At 45.2% G+C, this 20,233-nt stretch overlaps 1 protein-coding gene across 1 annotated transcript; it reads right to left on the bottom strand.

Annotated features, from left to right (window-relative positions):
- Positions 1–539: 539 nt before the first annotated feature.
- tle3a (TLE family member 3, transcriptional corepressor a) lies at positions 540–18,792 on the bottom strand. The gene is made up of 20 exons (XM_085359248.1): positions 18,346–18,792; positions 17,588–17,774; positions 16,907–17,007; positions 16,630–16,693; positions 15,256–15,300; positions 11,031–11,093; positions 10,693–10,797; positions 7,383–7,604; positions 5,328–5,450; positions 5,062–5,112; positions 4,831–4,983; positions 4,233–4,365; positions 3,951–4,126; positions 3,750–3,823; positions 3,412–3,661; positions 2,922–3,169; positions 2,679–2,826; positions 2,434–2,584; positions 2,155–2,231; positions 540–1,853 (listed from the first exon to the last, which is right to left on the bottom strand). Exons 2-20 carry the CDS (start codon positions 17,609–17,611, stop codon positions 1,746–1,748), a joined length of 2,316 nt encoding a protein of 771 aa, XP_085215374.1. The 5' UTR covers positions 17,612–17,774; positions 18,346–18,792; the 3' UTR covers positions 540–1,745.
- Positions 18,793–20,233: the final 1,441 nt, after the last annotated feature.

Here is a 20,233-nt window from a genome sequence, read left to right as displayed (position 1 = left end):
AAGGGAGAAACGGGTAGCCTTAGACAGTCTGGCAATAACAAAATCTGTTTATCAGTTCCTCTAAAGCTTACCAATTAACACATTATGCCTTGTTTGTTTAATCCAAAAACCAAAGTGCAAAAACGACACGTGGTTTTATGCCAGGCTGCGTTCTTCAGTAACTTTCTGGAGGCTTTTTCTTCTTTTTAAAGTGAGCCTAACCAAACAAATAATAGTAACATTTGGGCACATACACCTGTTGAGATTAAATTAAAAAAAAAAAAGAAAAGAAAAAAGCTTTAGATTTGCAGGTAGTTAAGCTATTTCTGCATGTTTGGTCATGACGCTAAAGTGGATTCTGTTGGCAACTTAATCTTCAGTCATACACTCAATTTAATGCTTTACAAAAAAAGAGCTAATAACCATATTACTCCAAAGTCTCCAACTAATCCTTGGAAATCTACCACAGCGAGACCACAGCACTACAGAAATCCAGTCAAGATAAATTTTATATAAAACAGTTTATTGATTTATCAACAACTGTCAGCTGTACAGTCCTTATGGATGATGCCACATGTATGCTACACAGTCTTAACTTGTGTTTATGATGAGACCATTCCCGTCTATGAGAAGATTGTAGTGAATATTATGAAATACTGAAGAAAGCAAAGAATACACCCAAAATGTCGAACGTGGTAATGGCGTTGCCTGCGTCCTTTATGAGTAACCAAGTCTTGCGTATCAGTCACAGGCTCGCAAACACAAGCGGCAATAACGATCTCTAATAGACTGATGGCTAAACTTTGCAGAGTGGAGCAAAGTTTTCATACAGTGGTTGAGTCAACAGAGTGAGCTCAAGTCACAGCTGCTTCTCTGTAAAACCCATCAATCCGACAGTTGATATAAATCCATTTTGATGTTATAGACAGGAGCCAGGGTTCAGTGAAAGGTCTTCATTTCAAAGCTGAAATTCTGCTGATCAGGGTCAAAAGGGTAAACATAACTGGAAACCATGATTTTTTTCCTCCCTACAGAAAAAAAAGCCTTTCCAGAATTCTCGACTGCAAAAATCCATGGGACAAATGTCTGTGATACAGCAAATAGCGAAGAAAAAAAAAGCCTTTGTCAGGGAGAAAAAAAAAAATACAAATTAGATTTCCGAAAAGGTCATTTTGGACAAGGAACATGGGGAAAAAAAAAAAAAAAAAGCCGAGGAGGGGGAAAAAACTGAAATAGAATATCCTCTTACAAAGTCCTAATCTAATTTCCATCCCCGGAGGGGACAGAAAATCACGGAGAGAACAAGAAAGAACCATCACAAGCGTAACTGGACACCAAAATATAAATCTATAAAAGGCCTTTTATTACTCCATTATGTACACTTTTCACAGGACCTCCAAGGAGAAGCTCCAGAGCGAAGCGCCGCTTCTACTTGTGTCATGGAACTTTATCTCCACATTAAAAAGGACGAATAAAAAAAGAAATATCCAACAAACAGAAACAGCAAGACATTATTTTCTTCTCGGTGCCTTGGGAAACTGCACTCGCTGTACAAGTGTTAGTTGTATGAGTGAGGAAGGGCAGAGCCGAAGGACACAGCATCCAGTGCCACAATAACACCACCATCCATTTTCGTCTGGCACTGCCAAACTTCCTGCCCATCCACCTTGGAGCTGCAGGCAACATCCATGCTGTCTGTGTGAGGGAAGGAGGATGGAGGAAGTGTCTACTGTTCCTGAGCATGCTCCGATCCAAAGCAGTCTCTTCTAATAGATCACTTCATACACAGTGGCCTTCTTGTCACCAGAGCCTGTCACGATGTACTTGTCGTCTGCAGAAATGTCACAGCTCAGGACAGATGAGGACTCCTTGGACTGTTTAAAGAAAAGCAAACACACACACAAAAAACACTTTAATCTTGGAGGCAGTTAAACTTAAATGTTGCTGAGTAAGTTAAGTGGTGAAAATTAGCTGACTTCATGGCAAGATTAGATTGCACTGACATCAACTTCTGGCCTGACGGGCCTCAAAAAGGCGTCTTTGTCAGGTCAATAATTCAGGTTCAGTTTTCACTGATAGGATAGTCCTGTCAGACAGCGGTCGTTTTGCCCTTCCTCTTAGAGATCTGTGTGTACGTTTGGCCTGGCTACAGACAGAGTCCATTGATCTGCATACCTGGAATATGCTGGCGCCATAAGGAGTCCTCCAAGCATTCAACAGATTGTCCTTCCCGGTGCTTACGAACCATTTACCTGCAAAGACAACAAAAGTGCCATCAGGACACTTTTCACTAACAAGTAATAGGAAAAGTACCTACAAATGAAGAGTAGCCTTGAGATGACAACAAGCATTTACGCTATTTTAAAAAAGGCACTAATAAGGACAGGCAAAGGGCTCTTCACAGTTAAATACGGTCAGCTTTATCTGATGCTCTTTTTGTGTGTTTGTTCATACCGCAGTAGGCAAACTTGAGGGAAAGGACACAGCTTTCGTGCAGGTGGAGCTGATACTTGTCAGGCTTTGAATGGTGGAGCACTTCCACGTTGCTGCTCTCCATTCCCACAGCAAGCCACTCGCCAGTCGGACAGTAGCCCAAAGAAAAGATCTGGAGATCAAACAGGACAATAATTACAGACAGTTCTTCGGCCGAAAGGAAAACAGACTCCAGGTCTGGCCCCTTGCATTATGCAGCGTTGTACCTGTGAAGTGAAGTCGTGCTGCTGCAGCTGTCGACCCTCTCTCAAATCCCAGGAGCGAACAGTGTTATCGAGACCACCTGTCCACAGCTTAGTGCCATCATGGGATATGTCAATACAGCTAGCACCATCCGTATGACCTTGAAACTGCCTAAAATCAAAATCGGAAGGCATACAGACAGTTATTGACATTATCTTTTAAATTGACTCAAGCCCACATACTGGAAATAAAGTTTTGTTTCCGACCTAACGAGAGTCTGGTTATGCAGGTCCCAAACGGCAATGTTTCCATCACTGCAGCACGAGAAGCAGACTTTGGCATCAGGGCTGATGGCCAAGGCGTAGCACGCCGGGGCTGAGGAGGTGAGCTCAGCTTTGATCCGCGGTGTCTGGGAGGCCAGATCCCAGATGGTCAGTGTGCTGGCCTCGCCTCCGACAATCAATGTGCGACCATCAGGCAGTAGCTTACAGGAGCGGATGTAGTTATCCCTGTTCTGTTGCACCGAGGACAAAGCAAATCAATACATGTTCAAGGCAGTGGAGCTAGGGAGAGCTTTAGAAACAAACAAATCATGGGCGGAGGATAAAAAACGTCCTGTCATAACAAATAAACCAAAGATTGAACCTCAAACCTAATCTGAACTATGTGAATAAGTGTTTGGCTTGTTAATTTTTTTCTAGTGTTGAATGAAATAACATGTGTGTAAACATTAAGAAAAGCTGATGAGGTCCTCACCAAACAGTCCAGCTGGGACACGGGGCTCTTGCTGCCTGGTTGGCTCATGTCCCAGATTTTGACACAGCCTTTGCCACCAGTGTAAACGTGACGTGTGGGGTTGCTAATGGTGACAGCACAGACCACCTCACCATGGCTCAGTGTGTTGATCTGACGGGCGTGGCGTGGAATACCGGGACCAATGAGGGCGTCGGGTGGGAAGGGCACAGGCTGCATTTGACCATCTGCGCTGACATGGAAGGAGTACGCTCTGAAGGAAAAGACACGTGCCTGTCAGTATTTGATATCAGCTGTGTTACAAAAAAATTGATCTGCAACATATCTAGGGAGACACTTACGGTTTTCCGCCAGAAATAGATGTGAGGCTGGCTGGGAGGCCCGGGGCTCTCATGTGGGTGTGAGGATCAAACCCCTGAAAGATGATATGGGAATGTTTGACTAACATACTCAACTGTTATCAGAGTAAAATCCCTCATTGCATCCTGTACATGACTTTTAGATGATCCAAAACTACAGAAAAGGAAAGGGAAAGCCTTTACCATGGGAGTGCGTCCATAGGCTGCTGCTGCTGCAGCGCTCATCTGAGGGGAGATGTGCAGACCAGCATACACCCCAGGGCTAGTCAGGCCTCCGTTCATTTCATGATGGCCCATCATAGCAAAGGGGGTAGGATAGGACCCTGCAATGGATAGAGGTGTGCGCAAAGCTGGGGCTGCTGTAGACAAAGACAGGAGATGGAGATCGGTTTGTGGCCTAACAGTTTTGCAAATAATGGAAAAAAAAGATCTCAGTTTCTGTAAAGTGAAGAGAATGGTACCAACCGAGAGCTTCCATGCCTGGTGGCTTGCCCAGGATGGGTCTGAGCCCAGGAGTCGAGCTGGTGCCAGGGGTGGGGGCATCGTTTCGGGGGGTGGGGGTGTTGGATTTGAGACCAGGCGTGGAGGATTTGTCATTCTGTCAAGGGAACGAGAGAGCAAGCACAATCACAATCCCGGAAACCAGGCACTGTGCACTGACAATTTGAAAGCAAACTGAACTTAATCCAATCTAATTCTGACAACCCTCATAGTCCTGCAGAGCCATAAACTGCTATTTATTCTAAAACCTATTATGGTCACAATGGAGATGGGGACATTTTTATCCCCTTACTGCTTTGGCTTTAATCTTTTAGTGAGGCAGAGGGAAAAATCCTGGAATAGTTAAATACATTGAGCTATTAACAGAGAAGACCTGACTGATCCTGATGCGGGACAATATTATCCCTGACGTTTAGTCATGCACTTAAAGCACAGACAGCCACTGCTAATCCACTGCAGAAAACGTCCTAGATCTATTTGCACATGTCCCTTTGGTCTCTCGGCAATTGTCATTTAAAACCCTTTCTGTCCCAGTTTGTCCACAACTCTTTTGATGTCTTACATGACTGAGCTCCTTAGCCTTGGAGGAAGGGGTGCTTCCAGATGACGCCACTGATGCGGGGCTGTTGGGTGTGTCTTTCTTTGGGGGGCGGGGCTTGTCAATACCATTTTCAGGTGGTGAGTGGGCTGGGCTTGCCCTTGGAGTGGCAGGATCCTGGAGAAACACACCAGTAATATTTACATAAGAGCAATGTCACATCAATGTGCTACGAACAATTGCTGTGCAGCTCACCTCATTGGACACATCGACCACCAAGTCGTCGCTTTTCTCTCCGTCACTGTCCTGTAACAATAATTAGTAATCGTTTAACTTAACACACACAGATGGGGAAAAATTAAAGCACAGACTCCAGGGATGTTGTTCTCTGGTCTAAACTTCATTAGTTTTTTAAATTAAATTGTGAACCTAAAGCAATTTTTTAAGTCACCATTCATAAGCATATTCATAAGCATAAGCATATTTCCCCGTCATGCTGAACTACTCCTTCAGGGACTTACATATCTACTCATGCTGTCCTTCTCCTCCACTTTGCGTTTCTTAGAATCCAAGCTGTAGTCTGAGGAGCTGCGATGCTTCTCACTGGCTGTGCGTAAGCTTTCTGATGGGGATATTGAGTTATTCTGCAAAAGGGGAAAAACCAAACACGCTTTATTACCATTTTGTCTTCCTTCTGTAAGAGAGCGCAGCAAGTCACTCATCCATTACAAATTCACAGAGAACACACTGTGCCAATCCAAACACTAAAAATGCCTTATTCACACAATGATGGATACGGCGGACTCTTAAAATGCAGCTGTAGGCCAGCTCCAAACAGTACCCTGACACCAGCCAAGCCCAATCTCGCACACAAGCCTGTCCCTGGCCACACAACAGAATGGGCTGTTATCTGAACTGAATGGAGGAGGGCTTGTTTTCCGAGCTGGGCTCCCTCTTCCTCATAACTGGACAACAAACAGCCTCACAGGGACATGAGCAGTGTGTTGTAGCTGAACAGAGGGCCTTTTCTCCGGAGTCAGTCAGGCTGAGCGTGAGAGAGAGAGAGAGATAGAGATGGGAGGAGAGAAAAACGAAAGTAAAGCGAGAGAGAGGGGGGAGAGAACCTATATGTTTTGGGTGGGTGCTGGGCATTGATTGCCGTAGTGCGCTTGGGCACCATGTCAGCTGAGGCTTTGAGCTCAGATAAAGAAAGAGAATCTATATCCTGCCAGTGGGCACGGCAGCGTGGGACTGACTGGTGCTTCTTCATGGAGCCTGCCCACACAAGCTGGGACAGCTCACTCTAAACGCCAAAAGAATGGGAGGCTTTAGGCAGGTGTCCAGCAGCTTTCACAGGAGTTTGCCACTTGCCTGTAAACTGCCAAGTTCTCCCGATTCTCTCTGTCCCTCATCTGAGGACCAAAGCGAAAACATGGACTAAGTCAGCGGCGACTCAGAGAAGTGAACAATGGCTGATGGACTAGCAGTCTGGGCAAAAAGCCACTGTCTGCTTTAAAGGCTGACCTTTAAAGAGATGCTTAGCGTGACTCATTAGCCAAAGTCACCATTCTACTATCAGATGACCAGGGACGAGAGCACAGAAACAAAACAGGCCCGCTAATCGCCCCAGGACTTCCATTTCTTCAGACATGACTGCACCCATTCAGCTGGCCCGGCCTACAGAAACACAATCTCACAGGCCCATCACAAGCCATCATAGATCGCAGCATTTCAAATATAACGCTTTAGCAGGCCCAGCCAGACGAGGTGGAGAAGAAGAAAAAAAAGAAAAGAAAAACAAAACAACACTCCATTTGTGTTCATAAATATTCATCACATGCCAAGAAGAAGAAAGAGAGAGAGCTGGTAAACAAGGGAGACAGTAGAAGGGATCAAATAAATCCTTTAAGAAGGGGAAGTCCAAGCCCTTCTTTAATTGTGATGAAATTACAAGGCTTCTAATCTATCTCACATGATACCAGTCATTTCCCCTTCTGGATTAAACACACACGATTTATATTCCAGACCTCATTTTCCATTAATCATTTTATTGAACTCAGATTACACCGCATGAAATCAGTATATGCATGCACTGATGGAAGGCTCTACTTGACACTTGCAGCGCAGATGAAAATGTGATGAATTACAAAAAAGCAAAACGAGTGCGGCTCGGGAAACTTACCGTGCTCTCTGTGTCGCAGACATCACGGTGGCGTCCGAGGTAAAGATGAAACCAAGCGGAGCAAAGAGAAAAACAAGTCACTTAGCACATCATAACAGATGCTTCTAGCCGAATGTGTGACAATCAACTGCAGGGCACAAGGCCCCTCTTATCGGCGTGTATTGGAGCTGCTGAATAGCTTATGCAGTCATGGGCTGGGAATGTACCAGCTCATTACCCAGACAGAATGTGAACAGACAGGATGTGCTCCTCACCTAAGGACCCTATGATTGTGAGAGTGAGAAGCACTCAGCACTAAATTGGTTTATGTCAGTTTAACATCTTTTCAGAACTGCTAAAATTAATATGCCTTTTGATTCTCGCAAATAATAACTAGCTAACAAAGCTATGGGGCCGAGCTCTTCTTCTCACCTCGGTGTTCGAGATCATGGTGGTTCTTTTCATCCTTTACTGGGAGGTGGGCTTGGCTCCCTAGAGCTCCTAGCGCCAGCAGCCCTGATCCGGAGCCCGTCACAGGGGGGATGCCAGGGGGCTGCAGGCCCGAGGGGTGAGGCGGCAACTGGACTGGAGGCCCATGGGCAGCATGGGAGAGGTGCTGTGCCTGGAGCTGCTGCTGCTGTAAGGTGACAGGGAGATAGACAGACAGACAACAAATGGGTTGGAGGAAAAGGGCGAGGAGAAACCACCAACTAAGCACGAGGCTAAACCCCAGATGATATTAGCACATTCACACGTCTATTACTGTCAGGAACACACAGCAATCCCCCTCAGTGCTATTTCCATACCAGGCCAGGGTGGCATAAGCCCTAGATCTGTGCTGAGGCGAGTAAAACCTATAACTGCCTGACCACTCTCAGCATGTGTAACACACGAGGCAGAGGTGCTCAAGTTATCGAAATAACCCACTAATCGCAGTGTATTATTGAAAACAACTGAAATATTTTTCATTCTACTTTATCCAAAAGGGAAAAAAGTCTGCTTCAGCCACATCTTAAAAGAGAAAATCATTATGCTTAAAGGTAAACTGGCACATATTCTACTGCAACAACACAACTCCTGTGCCTCTGTGATTTAAGCGATCAGAATACAAAACTCTGTGGAAATCTGTCTGTGGGCTAAACAATACCCGCTTTTCAAACACATCCAGTGTCTGTTTACTGATCTCATAGTCACATTTCTGGATTGACGGAACATGAATCATTTGCGCACCCAAACTTTAAGAGACTGCGGGAACACAGAGTGCTAGAAGCTGGCACGCCTTCCCTCTCACTCTGAGTCTTTGAGTGTGTTTCTGAGTGTGTGTCTGGAAGGCTGCTGCGGGAGCGAGGACCAGGGGTCCCATGCTGGCACTCAGTCAACCCTCCAATACTCAGCATCAATATTTGAAAGGCACAGGGAAATAGATGGGAGTTAAAAGGCACTCAGCATGGAAGTAAGCAGTTTAAAGCAAGGTTAAATAATACTTAGCTGAGACACCAATAAAAACATCAGCAATTTATTACCCGTATACGAGCCAGCTGAATAATTCAGATGCTGTTACAGCACACTCCTCTCTCTTTTTACAAGACGGATTTCAATCAGTGGCCATTTATGGCCATTTCAGGAATATTAGAATCTTTGTAATGACCAGGGAGGTAGTGCGACGCATAGAAGACGGTGGTGGGCAGGCCTAACACATAATTAAAAATACATTAACTCAGCAGGAACTCCTAAATTCTGTAGCAGGAATACAAAATACTTAGTGCTTAAATATGTCCTTAGAAATATAATCCACATTGTTCTTTTGTTTTTCTGTTGTAGAAGTAGAGAGGACTAGCATGACTAATAGCTAACTTTTTAACTTGCAACCTTGTGCTTTGTTACATGGGGCAGATGTCAATCCAATTACAAAACGTACCCAAGACAGACACAGCTCTCTCTCTCTCTCCGTGTCTGTCTGGGAGCCTAAGAGAGCGAGTGTGTTATAATATTGTGTCCATGAGGGAAATTAAGGAGCCAGTTCATTGGCAGGGGAGAGCCATCCTTGCTCATTGTGTTTAATGAGGCACTGATGGGTAATAAGCATGGCTGATCAGCAACAGCCCTCATTACAGGGGCCATAAATGAAGACAATAATAAATAAATAAAGGAGTCTGGCCTATTTTCTCTAATTTAATATTCTAAGATAAAGACCTACTCTTTGCTCCTTTTTCCTCTAACTGAGTGTAGTTTAAAATGCCTTGTTTATGACGCGGATATTTTGGGTATTTTCTAATCTGCCAGAAAACGCTGCTTGTCAGGTTCATCTCAACACATGCAGCTGCCCCAGTTTCATTCTATTAATGGCCCTCAGCTCCATCAATAAGACATGCAGCTGGCTCCTGGATGCTTCCTGTCTACCTGGCACGCTCTTTCACCTTGCTTTACAAAATACATGAGGATTTTGGCATGCCTACAGAGCTTCTTCTTAATGAATAACTAATGGCAAGGTATTCGTAAAACATACAGTGGTTACATTTCCTCCTCCTCTGACGTGAGCGACCTGAGTGACCCGGGTGGGAGCTTTACTGTTTCATAAAAACTGTCCTGGTTCCCACAAAAGACCACAAACTAAAACTGAGCTTGTCAGATAGCTCATAAAATGTTTTCTTAATGCTTTGAAAGCCCAAAAAGGCACAGTCAGATGATGAAAAATACAAATTCAAATGTACAACATCCTAGTACTGTGATGCTCCAAATGTGAAAATCATATAGAACACAAAAAGCCCCACTAGTGAAATCTCCTATTCTTAGGAACTACTGCAGCAGCTGCTCTTCCAAAAACTGTAATAAAGCATCCATTTCAGTCCAACAGAGGAGTAACAAACAGTTTTCCATCACCTCAAGACACCCACTCAGGCAAATTCTAGGGAGCAATTATCCAGGAACAAAAGGTCACCAAGGGGGTTATTAATTGAATTCCAATATGTGCTTCCAGTCATCAAGTGAGCCTTTAGGCTAGTCTTCTGTGTGCGCCGGAGAGTCTACAGTAGTCACAAGATCACAGACAGTTTGAGCTTTCTATCACAGGTGAAACCAATCACTTTCATTATAGCACGCCAGGGTCAGCACAGCTGATCAATGAGGAGCAGATGGCGTTTGGAAGCCACGATGAATGCAGCGGATTACAGCTCGCTGCCGTGGCGTGAAAAGAACTGTGCAGCGGAGCCGTGGTGGCTGACGACTGTCTGTGCTGTCTCAGTTAGCTTGCAGTGCTGGCTGTGTTTAGTTCACCCTCAGCCTTTTAATTCCCACAGCAATCCAGGTCAACTGTGAGAGATGAGGCTCCTCATTAAAACCTTAGCCAATTAAAGCAATACGAGCTGCGAAGGGGGATCTCGAGAGCTCTCAGGCTCGCATTTATCAACACACAACAAGGCATTGAAGATGCCACCGAGGCCAAAGCTAAAGCAATGCATGAGTCTTTTTTTGGTTTGTTTTTGGGGTGTAGTTGCCAATATTAATAGTTTTGTTTGAATTTAATAGTGAAAAATAAGTCATGAAATGAAAAAAAAAATAGTGATGACACATTTGATTTAAAAAGAGGCAAATCTGCACTATAAGTGTAGCAAGTGGTGTATTACAATGTGTTCACTCAACAGTTCAGACTACTCGGTATATGAATTTGATGTGAAGGTTTGCCCCTACCCAAGGTCAAATAAAGGAATAAAAGGGGGTATACACACGGTGAGAGGCAGATTGGGAAGTCCACGTACCCCGATGATGGCATTCAGCTCAGTCATAGTCACCTGCTTAGCCCTCTCTACTGCCTGAGCAACCTGCTGTTGGTGCTGTGGACAGACATTTGCAAAAGATTATTTATCACACATCCACACTTGCTCATCTATGAATTTCACAGTTTTTTTCCAAAGCAACACTAAAATTATAAAGGTGAGATAAAATGCTCTTAACCACAATTATTCCCAAAAGCAAGGAGTATTATCTTAAGGGTACAGGCAACAATAAGTGGCGTTGCTTTAGTAGTAAACTGTGACACCGTTTGGAAACCGGGCTCAAAACTCACCTCTTGTGACAGGAAAGGCATAATTTGAGCTAAAATTGCGTTGAGCCGTTTGGCAATCTCCGTCTGGAAAACAAAGAAAGGGGAGCAAAATGAGACGGTAAAGTATGAAAGAGACAGTGACTTCATATAACCCCGCCTTTAATGTTTACACCGATTAAGTCAATTACTGCGGCAATCAGAACTGCTTGACTCAACATCCTCTAAACAGCGTGATATTGACATTTGAAATATTTAAAACATTAGGAGAGCCCAGGGGGATGGAGCACAGCTGTGCTAAGAGTGCACTCCATGCTAAACGGATATGAGCAGGCAGAGTGCTGCTGTGTTGAGAGGATCCTCTCTCACTCTGCCCTTCTTCCCCTCATCTGCGAATGTGCTGTCCTGCAGTTAACCTCAGAGTTAAACCACACAACCACACCCCAGGAAGGAAGGCCTACTAACTACAGCGCATTGTTTACTTACATGTAACGGTGTGGGGAATTTACATTAACAATTAGGACTGCAGAGAATGCAAAGACAAACGGTAATAACATTGTAGGGGAGACACCTTCAATCAATACCATTAAGCAAGCAGCCTGTGTCGTAAGTGGCGTTTGCTAAAGCTACAGCTTTAGCCCAAGCCGTTTCTCACTGCAATCAAGCACCCAGCCCACCAACCTCATAGCCTCCCAACATCCACGACGCCCTGCCTCCATTCTTCTGCTTGTCTACCAACTGCCATGGCAACGGCTGCAGCCCTATCTTGCTGGGATCATTATGCAAATGGCACCTCTGCTTGACCGTAACAGGCTTTAAAATCATATTACGTGCTTGGAGGCAGGTCATTAAATTGAATTTTCAGCCTGTCGATCACATGAACGTACCAAATGAATGGTGGATAAAAAGAGCAGTAGGAGGTGGTGTGCGGGGAAAGATCGGGGGCGGGGGGCTATGCTCCACGCCCCCCACCCCCTCCAGTCTCCTGTAAAAACACTGCACAGCCGGCCTGCTCTGCCTCTCTTTCTCCTTCCAGGGAAAGGAGATGAGACTTTCAGGTTCAAGCTCTGCACTGGGAGCAGAAAAATAACAGCGCCAAAGCTACATCATCTTTGGAATTTATGAGCCGCAGTTCAACCCAGGGCCACTGCAGAACACAAACACATCACAGGGATTTTCTCTGATTTTTCATTTGGAGCAGCAGCACACACAATGTACTTTGCAGACCGCTAGCTTATTTATTACACATGGCAGAAATGCCAGGCAGTTTTGGCAGCCAGACATATTACCTCTAAGCAGAGCCAGAGAGATTGGAGAGTAATGTCCAACAGAGCGAGACCTGCTGACCCAAGCTGCAACATGGATAGCCACTTAGCCAGTCAAGCCAGCAGGACAACCAACAACAAGCTGAAGATGCAATATCAGATGAAGCCGCGGATCAGATGCAATAATGCCAAACAAATATATGGCAGCATGTGTCACAGGAAGTACAATAGTCCAAAAGATAACAATGACTATAACTTGATTATTGCCCGCAGACAAAAAAAAGAAAAAGAAAAAAAAGAAAGAGACTGAACCGCGGTCCCCTTTGGCACACAATAAATGTGACCTACAGGTAATAAAGATAAATGTTTTACGAGCGCTGGTATTAATGCAACGTAGTAAGTGTTCTAGAAAGAGCTGAAGGAGCCCCACAGAAATGGTCGAAAAGCGACAGGACCCGTATAATCCATGTTTGTTCAGATAAGCCATGTAAATAGCAGTCGGACATTTGACAGGATTTGCAGAAAGGCCTCGAGCGCACGGCCCATTCCTCTGTAGCTTAGTGTCATGGTGACAGCTGGCTGGGAAAGGTCAGGAGGTGGCTGATCCACTCTGCCCTAAACAACTGGCAGTCTCTACACTCTCACAGCACAACATGCAAATACACGGAAAAGGCAACAACTCAACTCGCCACTGCTGTCAAAATAGATACGGTGCAGAGCTGGGAGGATTTCTTTTTTTCCCCCTGCCGGCAGATAAAAATTGGGCTGTTGTCACTTTAAGCAGATGACAGCTTGGCCCTTGAGAGGCTGGCTTTGCACTGCCGCTACACAATTACAGGTACTCGGACCTGTGTAGCACCACTTTAAGAGCACTCTCGGGCTGGCTTGTCAATGGTGTGCAGAGAGGTATTCGCCTGTTGCTATCAGCAATGGGAAAATGGACTCGAGACACTGATGAGTATTAAATGTAGAGCGAAAACAAGTGGTGGCTCTGGTCACATGATCCATCTATAAACAATACTTGACTAGTCCCATTTAGAGGCTCGGCAATTTTGACAGCGTTGCCTCATGTCAGGTTTTCAGAGTAAGAAGAAAAACATCAGAGTTTGTTTAAGCCAAAAAATGATGCTTCCACTAAACCAGTCTTTGATAAAGAAGTGTAGTGAGTCCAGAATTAGTTTCTAATTGGCATTTAAAGTTATTGGTATTGATTTGAAAAATGCTGAAAAGCTGCATAAATGAATACGTGAGTCACTACTGTGATTAGTCTTGTCAGCTGCAGCAGTCGAGCTGTGTTTTTTTTTCCTAAACAAAGCATGACACAATCTAAAAAACAATAAACTTATTCTAACAAAAACAGCATAAGAACATAACCGTTGTTGTTACGCCACATCTTAAAGTACAGTCAAGTAACTTTTCTGCTTATGTAAGTGAAACTGACACCCAACAGTTCACACCCTGAAATTATTACACTGCAGTCCAGTCCCACATGACAGATTGGGGATATGGAAGTACTGATGGCTTGGAGAGCCACAGTTCCTCCAGCCACTTTTCACTGCACGCCTCTTTTGTATGAAGACTGCAGACAGCCTGTTGGCTGACCAAGTTTGCTTTGGCGCTCGCCACGGCAGATACTTTGCTACTTAGCAAATGATTCCTGCAGACATGGCTGCGTTATGGCCGTAGGTAACGACCTAATCTGATTGTCTCTTAGCACCATACAAGCCCCAAACCCCATGCAGCTCTTGGAAAACAAGCACCATATGAAGATAATTACCAGCTGACATCATGCAGCAGAAATTAGCAGTTTGCATCGACAAACTGACATGGCTGATAGAGAGGGATCAGATAACACCACCAACGTCAGTCTAAGCTTTGCCCGTGTACGCATTCTGAAATGTGAATTATGTCCCTGCACAGTAATGAAAAAGGCACAGTTAGAGGAATGAATTTCCTCACCATGGAATAAATCTCCTGGCAGGAAAATAATATGCCTGTGTGCATCCAATAATCCATCCCAACCCTGCCTGTTAACCGCTCCCCATCTTCTCCTCCTCCCCTGCCTGAGCTGTAAGCTGGGGGAGCTGCATGGACGGGGCCCACACTGTTTGCTCACAAACACGCCGTTCAGCAGGTTAGGGCCCCACTGATGAATTATTCAAGCGCTTCCATCAGCTCTGTTGAGGTTCCTGATAAAAGTCAGGCGCTAAAATGGATCAGTCGATTAACCTGTTTACACAGAGCTGGGCTGTTGCCCCGCCTCCAGCTCTATTCTCCAACTTGTCTCCTGATACCATCCCCCCCACCTCTCTCCTCTGGTTGGCGATAAGTGCCTGACAGAAGCTATCAGAAGGGCCTGAGCCCTGACAGACATGTGGAAGTGTGACACACAGCACAGACACTGATGGATCGCCCTAACACGCCAACCCACCGTGTCGCCAACGCTGTCATTATAACCAAGCCAGGCAGTCGCAGGGGGGCGCGGGAACATAGACAATGAAATGTCACTCATTCACACAATCTCTATCACTTCAGTGCGATTTATCTGCGGAGACATACAAGATAGGATCTTCTGATAAAGATAAGACCACAAAGAAGTGACTAAAGGACTTTTGCTCTGCTGGTGTAATTACTTTATCCTGAAAAAAAGAAATACTGACCTATCAGAGGGCCTCTCTTTTTAATCATTAAGTCAAAAGGCTAAGCCTGCCAAAGTCTACCTTTAATCTTATCAGAAAGCTGAGTCAAATCCCGGATGCACAGCATATGCAAATTTCCAATAACGGCTCACAGCACTTGTACAAGCTGTGGCAGAAGTTTGGGGTTGTGTTGTTGTTTGTGTGCAGTGGATCTGCCTGTTTTCAGACCATTACTGATGCTCAGTTCAGCTCACAGCCTGTAAGTGGCTCCGCCTGGATCTGACATCCCCTGACACCGTGGAAAACCAATGAGCTGAAAAATATGAGCAGCACTGTGATACGTACCTGCTTGTGCATCTCAATGTTCAGCCCGTAGGACATCTCGTAATACTGAAATGAAAGCAGGGATTTAATTGTGGTTAGTGACGTCAGCGCAGTTACAAGATCTGATGATATTTATTACGTGTAACAACAGGCGAGTGTTTTTGCGCTCTGCACTCATGAGACTGGCGTAACCTTAATGTAATTATCGCTGCGCTGATTCCATCACGGTCAGGGTTTGAACACTATAACGCCTATATAAAAAGTGTTTTTACAGGAAAAGGAGATACGTTATAAGATCAGATAACAAAAGGATTTCTTTGAGCAGCTCAGAGTGAATAGCCAATAAATCAATGCTTCGCTGTTTGCAGTGTGGGCGGAAAAGAGAGGGTTAGAGTTATTGATCAGCTTAAGCCCTCAGATCCCTGTGATGTTTGTTTACTTAGAGTAACGCGGTTGCTCAACACTTATTTCCAGCCAGGTCAGTCTGTCTGGCTGAAATGTAATCCGCCGAGCCCACAAGTGGCAGCCGGAGCAGAAATGGCTTTCCAGTCAGCGTCTATTTGATGAGGCCAATGCATTATTCAGTCCATTAGCTTCTTCGAAAATTACTCTCAAACAAGAGAGCCATTCTGTCTGAGATCAGAGCCCCACAGCCATGGCGTAACCTGACACCGAGCGCTGGCTGTGGGATACTTCCCAACATGTTTACCTAACCTCCTGCTTGTCAGGCCGACATGCTGTTTTCCTCTGAGCAAAAAAAAAAAAGAAGTTTAATTTAAGGCTGCATGCATTGGTTTAAATAATTCCCGGTGTGTTTACCTGGGATAGCCTTCTTAGTGTGTCATGTCTGAGCTAATTTTTGCGTCAGGGGCACACCTATGTTTTTCTAAAAGGCTACTTTAAAAAAAAAAAAAAAAAAAAGCAAGCTAATGATTAAGGTTTACAAAGAAGCTGAGTATAAAGGAGACTGCAGTGTGCTCCACGTCCTCCATTTTGTTTACTGTGGTGTATTTTCCCACACGCTGCTCTGGGCCTCCGCCCTCAGCTCACACCTAATTTATGGCCATGCATATGTCTGAGCGTGGAGTCTCCTAGGAGAATAATCAGATCAGCACACACAGAGGGCAACACTGCAGCCGACCCTTGGAGATCAGGGGCATGCTATAATGGAGCGGCAGCCCACTGCCGGCCGCCTGTCAGGAAGCGCTCCTCTGTAACAACCTGCTACATCAACCCCCACGGGGGGGCTTTCACAGGCCTGTACCTGCCACTCAGCCCGCCCTAACAACCACATAGGTGATCACAATAGCCCCGTCTCACTCCACCCCAACTAGATCTTCAACAAGCCGTGCAATCTGGAAACCATAATTGCTTTCAATTGTAACACAATCTTACCATGACATAGTGGCGCTGCATCTCTGTCTTCTCATTGGCCAGTTTGTCATACTCCACCTTAAGACTTAAAATAGGAGACCAGGTGTCATTTTCAAGCGTCTGTGGCACTTCAATCACTTAACCACTTAACAGAGATGTGCACAGGATAAAAACGGGGATGCTTTTAAAAAAACAAACATATATGCTCCTACAGAAGTCAACAGTCAAATATTAGCGTTAACCTCAAAATCCAATAGAGTAAATGTTGACACTGCCATTCTTTGAGTATAATCATTACCTGTGATACTGGGCTTGGAGGAATTGAAATTCATCTTTAATCCTGTCACAAGACTCTGCTACGGTGAATTTGAAGCCAGGCTGGCCAGGCTGATGTGGAGCCTGAAAGAGAAAAGAAAAGAAAAGTGGTTGTAAAAAAAAGAAAAAAAAGAAAAAAAGAGAGAGACAGAGAAAGTTTTATTCTGCATTGTGACCTGCTAAGGAGAGCTGAACAGTTCACACATTTAGACTCAGGCTTTTAGGATAACATCTCCTCTGCGGGAAGACATTACCACAAGGTGGGTCTGATTCACACCTCCAGGGGGTAATAACACATTAGCTTTCACACCAAATATGAAATGTAATTTCAAAAAAGAAATTCAAATCACCACCACCACTACCACCACCTGTCTTCACGTTCAGACACAGTCATATGCAAGTGTCTGGCTGAGTAAATATCTCCAGGCATACAAACAATCTGCATCCATTTAGTACTGACTGCATATTCCGATGAAGCATAAATGCACTGTAATGAAACCCATACAGAAATCTGATGACCTGCATTAAGAGCGGAAAACGCTTTGCAGGGCATGTTTCAGGAGAACGTGGGGGAGGACACGGCACAGGCAGGAACCATACACCAGCACCAGTGTTTTGTAATAAATATGCAATCTTCTCTAAGTATAGGTGAAGCGAGTCTTACCGGATGTCGGCCTTGTGGATACATCTTGAAATGTATCCTTTGTTTATCCCTCCAGTGTACAGGTCCTTAGGCAAAACGGGTGAAATTTGCTCACAGCCACACCAGTCTCAGCAGACAGGGCCGAGGGGAGTGAGGGAGGGGGGAGGCAGGGGATGAGGAGAGGGGGGGGAGGGAGGTCGTGAAAATCCTGTGTTGAGAAATGACGCGGTTTAATCTATAACCGTAAAAATAAAATAGAAAAAAAAAACACACACACATACACTTTACACTGTTTACCAATAAGTAAGTAGTCACCACAGCACACTAGTCCCAGTTACCGCAGCAGTTCGAGCCGAGTCAGGGAAGCAGCACAACAGTCGAGCGCTTCTGTCTTCTTGATGACCTTATTCGGTCAGTGGTCAGACTCGATATCCTAACAAATCTCAACGTGCAGTTTAACATGATGCCAACACGTAGACGAGGTTGGAGAAGCCACTTATCCGCCGTGCAATTTTAATGCTCAGATCCGTTTCGTTCTTTAATAAAAATAATAATAATAAAAGGAAAAAAAGAACGGAAACTGACTGCTGTTTGTGAAATGACCACCACCGCCCCCTCACCCGGTCCGTAGGACGTCTACAGGCAGGCCATAAGCGACAGCCGCTGGCTTGCACCTACTGTTTGACTCCCGCTCAGAGTCGTGGAAGCGAGGTCGAGCGTACGCCCAAAAATTAGACAAAAAACTAAGAAAGAAATCAACAGCTCTTGTAAATACGTACCCGTGCGTGAGTCCGAAGCGTCCGTCCGACTTCTGCTCCCGAAGAAAATACTGAGCAGGCTATAATTCATGCGTTTAATCCCTCCTAATGTAAGCCTGGTGGACGCAGTTTTCGTCAAGCATCCTCTCTCCCTCGCTCTCTCCAGAACGCACCCAGCCGGGCTGGGAGAAAATTTTTTAGTGCGGTCGGGCTCGATTAAACTATACTTTATTCTTCAACCGCGAACCTCCGAGGAATGTGCGCCTTCTGCGGCTGGTTAATCCCACAAAGAAGAAGAAGAAGAAGAAAAAAATAAATAAATATGCTTCCAAAATCTGTCTTCCGACTCGAAGAGGTTGGAGATTCTTTAAAAACGTAACATGGTACTCTCCACAATCTCGCGTTTCCCCCAGTTGTCCAGCTTACCCCGGTTGCCACACACAGGCAGCAGGGCTGAACTGCCGTGAAAGCGCCTATCTGTCCAATCGCATTACTCGGAAGGAATACGGCCACATCTGCCTATCGGAGAGCGACGGCCCCCACGTGGGGTGCAACGGTACATGACATCATCCCGCGGATCCACAAGGCATCATCCGTCCGTCCCACCGTGTACAACAGCAACAACAGCAGGCATTGATGTGCCGACGATGATATCCAAATTTGACAGAGACAGCACAAATTCCACATCCGCGCTTCATTAGGGTGTTTTCCTTTCCCCCCTCACTGTGTGTGCGCGCCTCCGACATAAGATGATGAATTTTTTTTGAGGGGGTAAGACCACCAGCGGGACGGGGGAGGAGGAGGGGTGGGGGTGTACGGTGAATTTTTATCCCCACACTCAGAAAAACGGATGAGGGGAGTGCTTCTTGTAAAACGTGGTTACAAAATACGAAGAAATGCTAACACGAAATATACAAAGTAGCGGGCAAAACCAGAAATATCCGGGTTTAACCCCCCCTCCCTCTCGCCACCACTATCACTACCTCTTCCTACACGCACAGCGTGAAGGGCACAATATAATGACCAATCGATCGACGACACCCACCAAAATTGAAGCCACGGGAGCGTCTCGATATAATTTCTCGTAAGTGTTTCGAGATTCTTGAACAACATACCCGCTCGTCTACCTATCAGCATTTGGATGATAGTTGCTCAGCGGGGGAAGAGGAGATGATTGCCTTTGTGTGATATGAACATCAGCCATGTCTGAGCGCTGCCTCTGCGCCTTGTTTTGAAGGTTCGGCTCTGCCCCCACGTGGGACTCCTCTGCGGCTTTAAGGCCTCTCGTCCAATGGCCGCGCGGCGCACTTACTCGCCGGCTTCCTATTGGCCCGCCGGCGCCAAGCCTGTCATTCACGCGGCAGCGTTGTCAATCAATACCACGCGGGGTCAAGCGCTGACAAATGCCTGTGCTCCTCGGTCCTCTGCCTGTGAATAGAGCCTGGAATGGCTGCTTAATTAGCTTCGAATGGCTTTTCTCTCCAGTTCAAACAATCTGTTACCACCACGTGGTAATGAGAGCCTACATTAAACAAAGGAAGAAAGGAAGCATGCAAACAGTTGTAACATTACAACCTGTAGTTTTCCTTTACATATGGGCCTATGTAACTAGCAGACAAAAGGCTCTTGTTTACCTTTATCACAGAGGCCAATCCACTTGTTCTAACATTAGACATGATATTAAAGTTGTGTTGTATAGATATGTGTTTTGCTTTCACAAGGCAGAAATGTGACACTTGACTGCTTGTGTATATGTAGCTACTAACTATGTGTGTTTCTCGGTTGTGAAACAAAAGAGGCAACACCACATCCATACAGCTGCAAATGAAAATCACATTATCTCTGATCTTTCTAAAGTGCTACATGCATTCAAAGCTGCTAAATTAGCAACAGATGCGTGTGAAATCTT

This window comes from Diplotaxodon limnothrissa, linkage group LG7 (assembly GCF_057381915.1).
Source record: "Diplotaxodon limnothrissa isolate DT_005_m linkage group LG7, D_limnothrissa_male_GT1.1, whole genome shotgun sequence".
Taxonomy (NCBI): Eukaryota; Metazoa; Chordata; class Actinopteri; order Cichliformes; family Cichlidae; genus Diplotaxodon; species Diplotaxodon limnothrissa.
The sequence above is the reverse complement of the archived record's forward strand: the minus strand, read 5'-3'. Positions and strand labels throughout refer to the sequence as shown.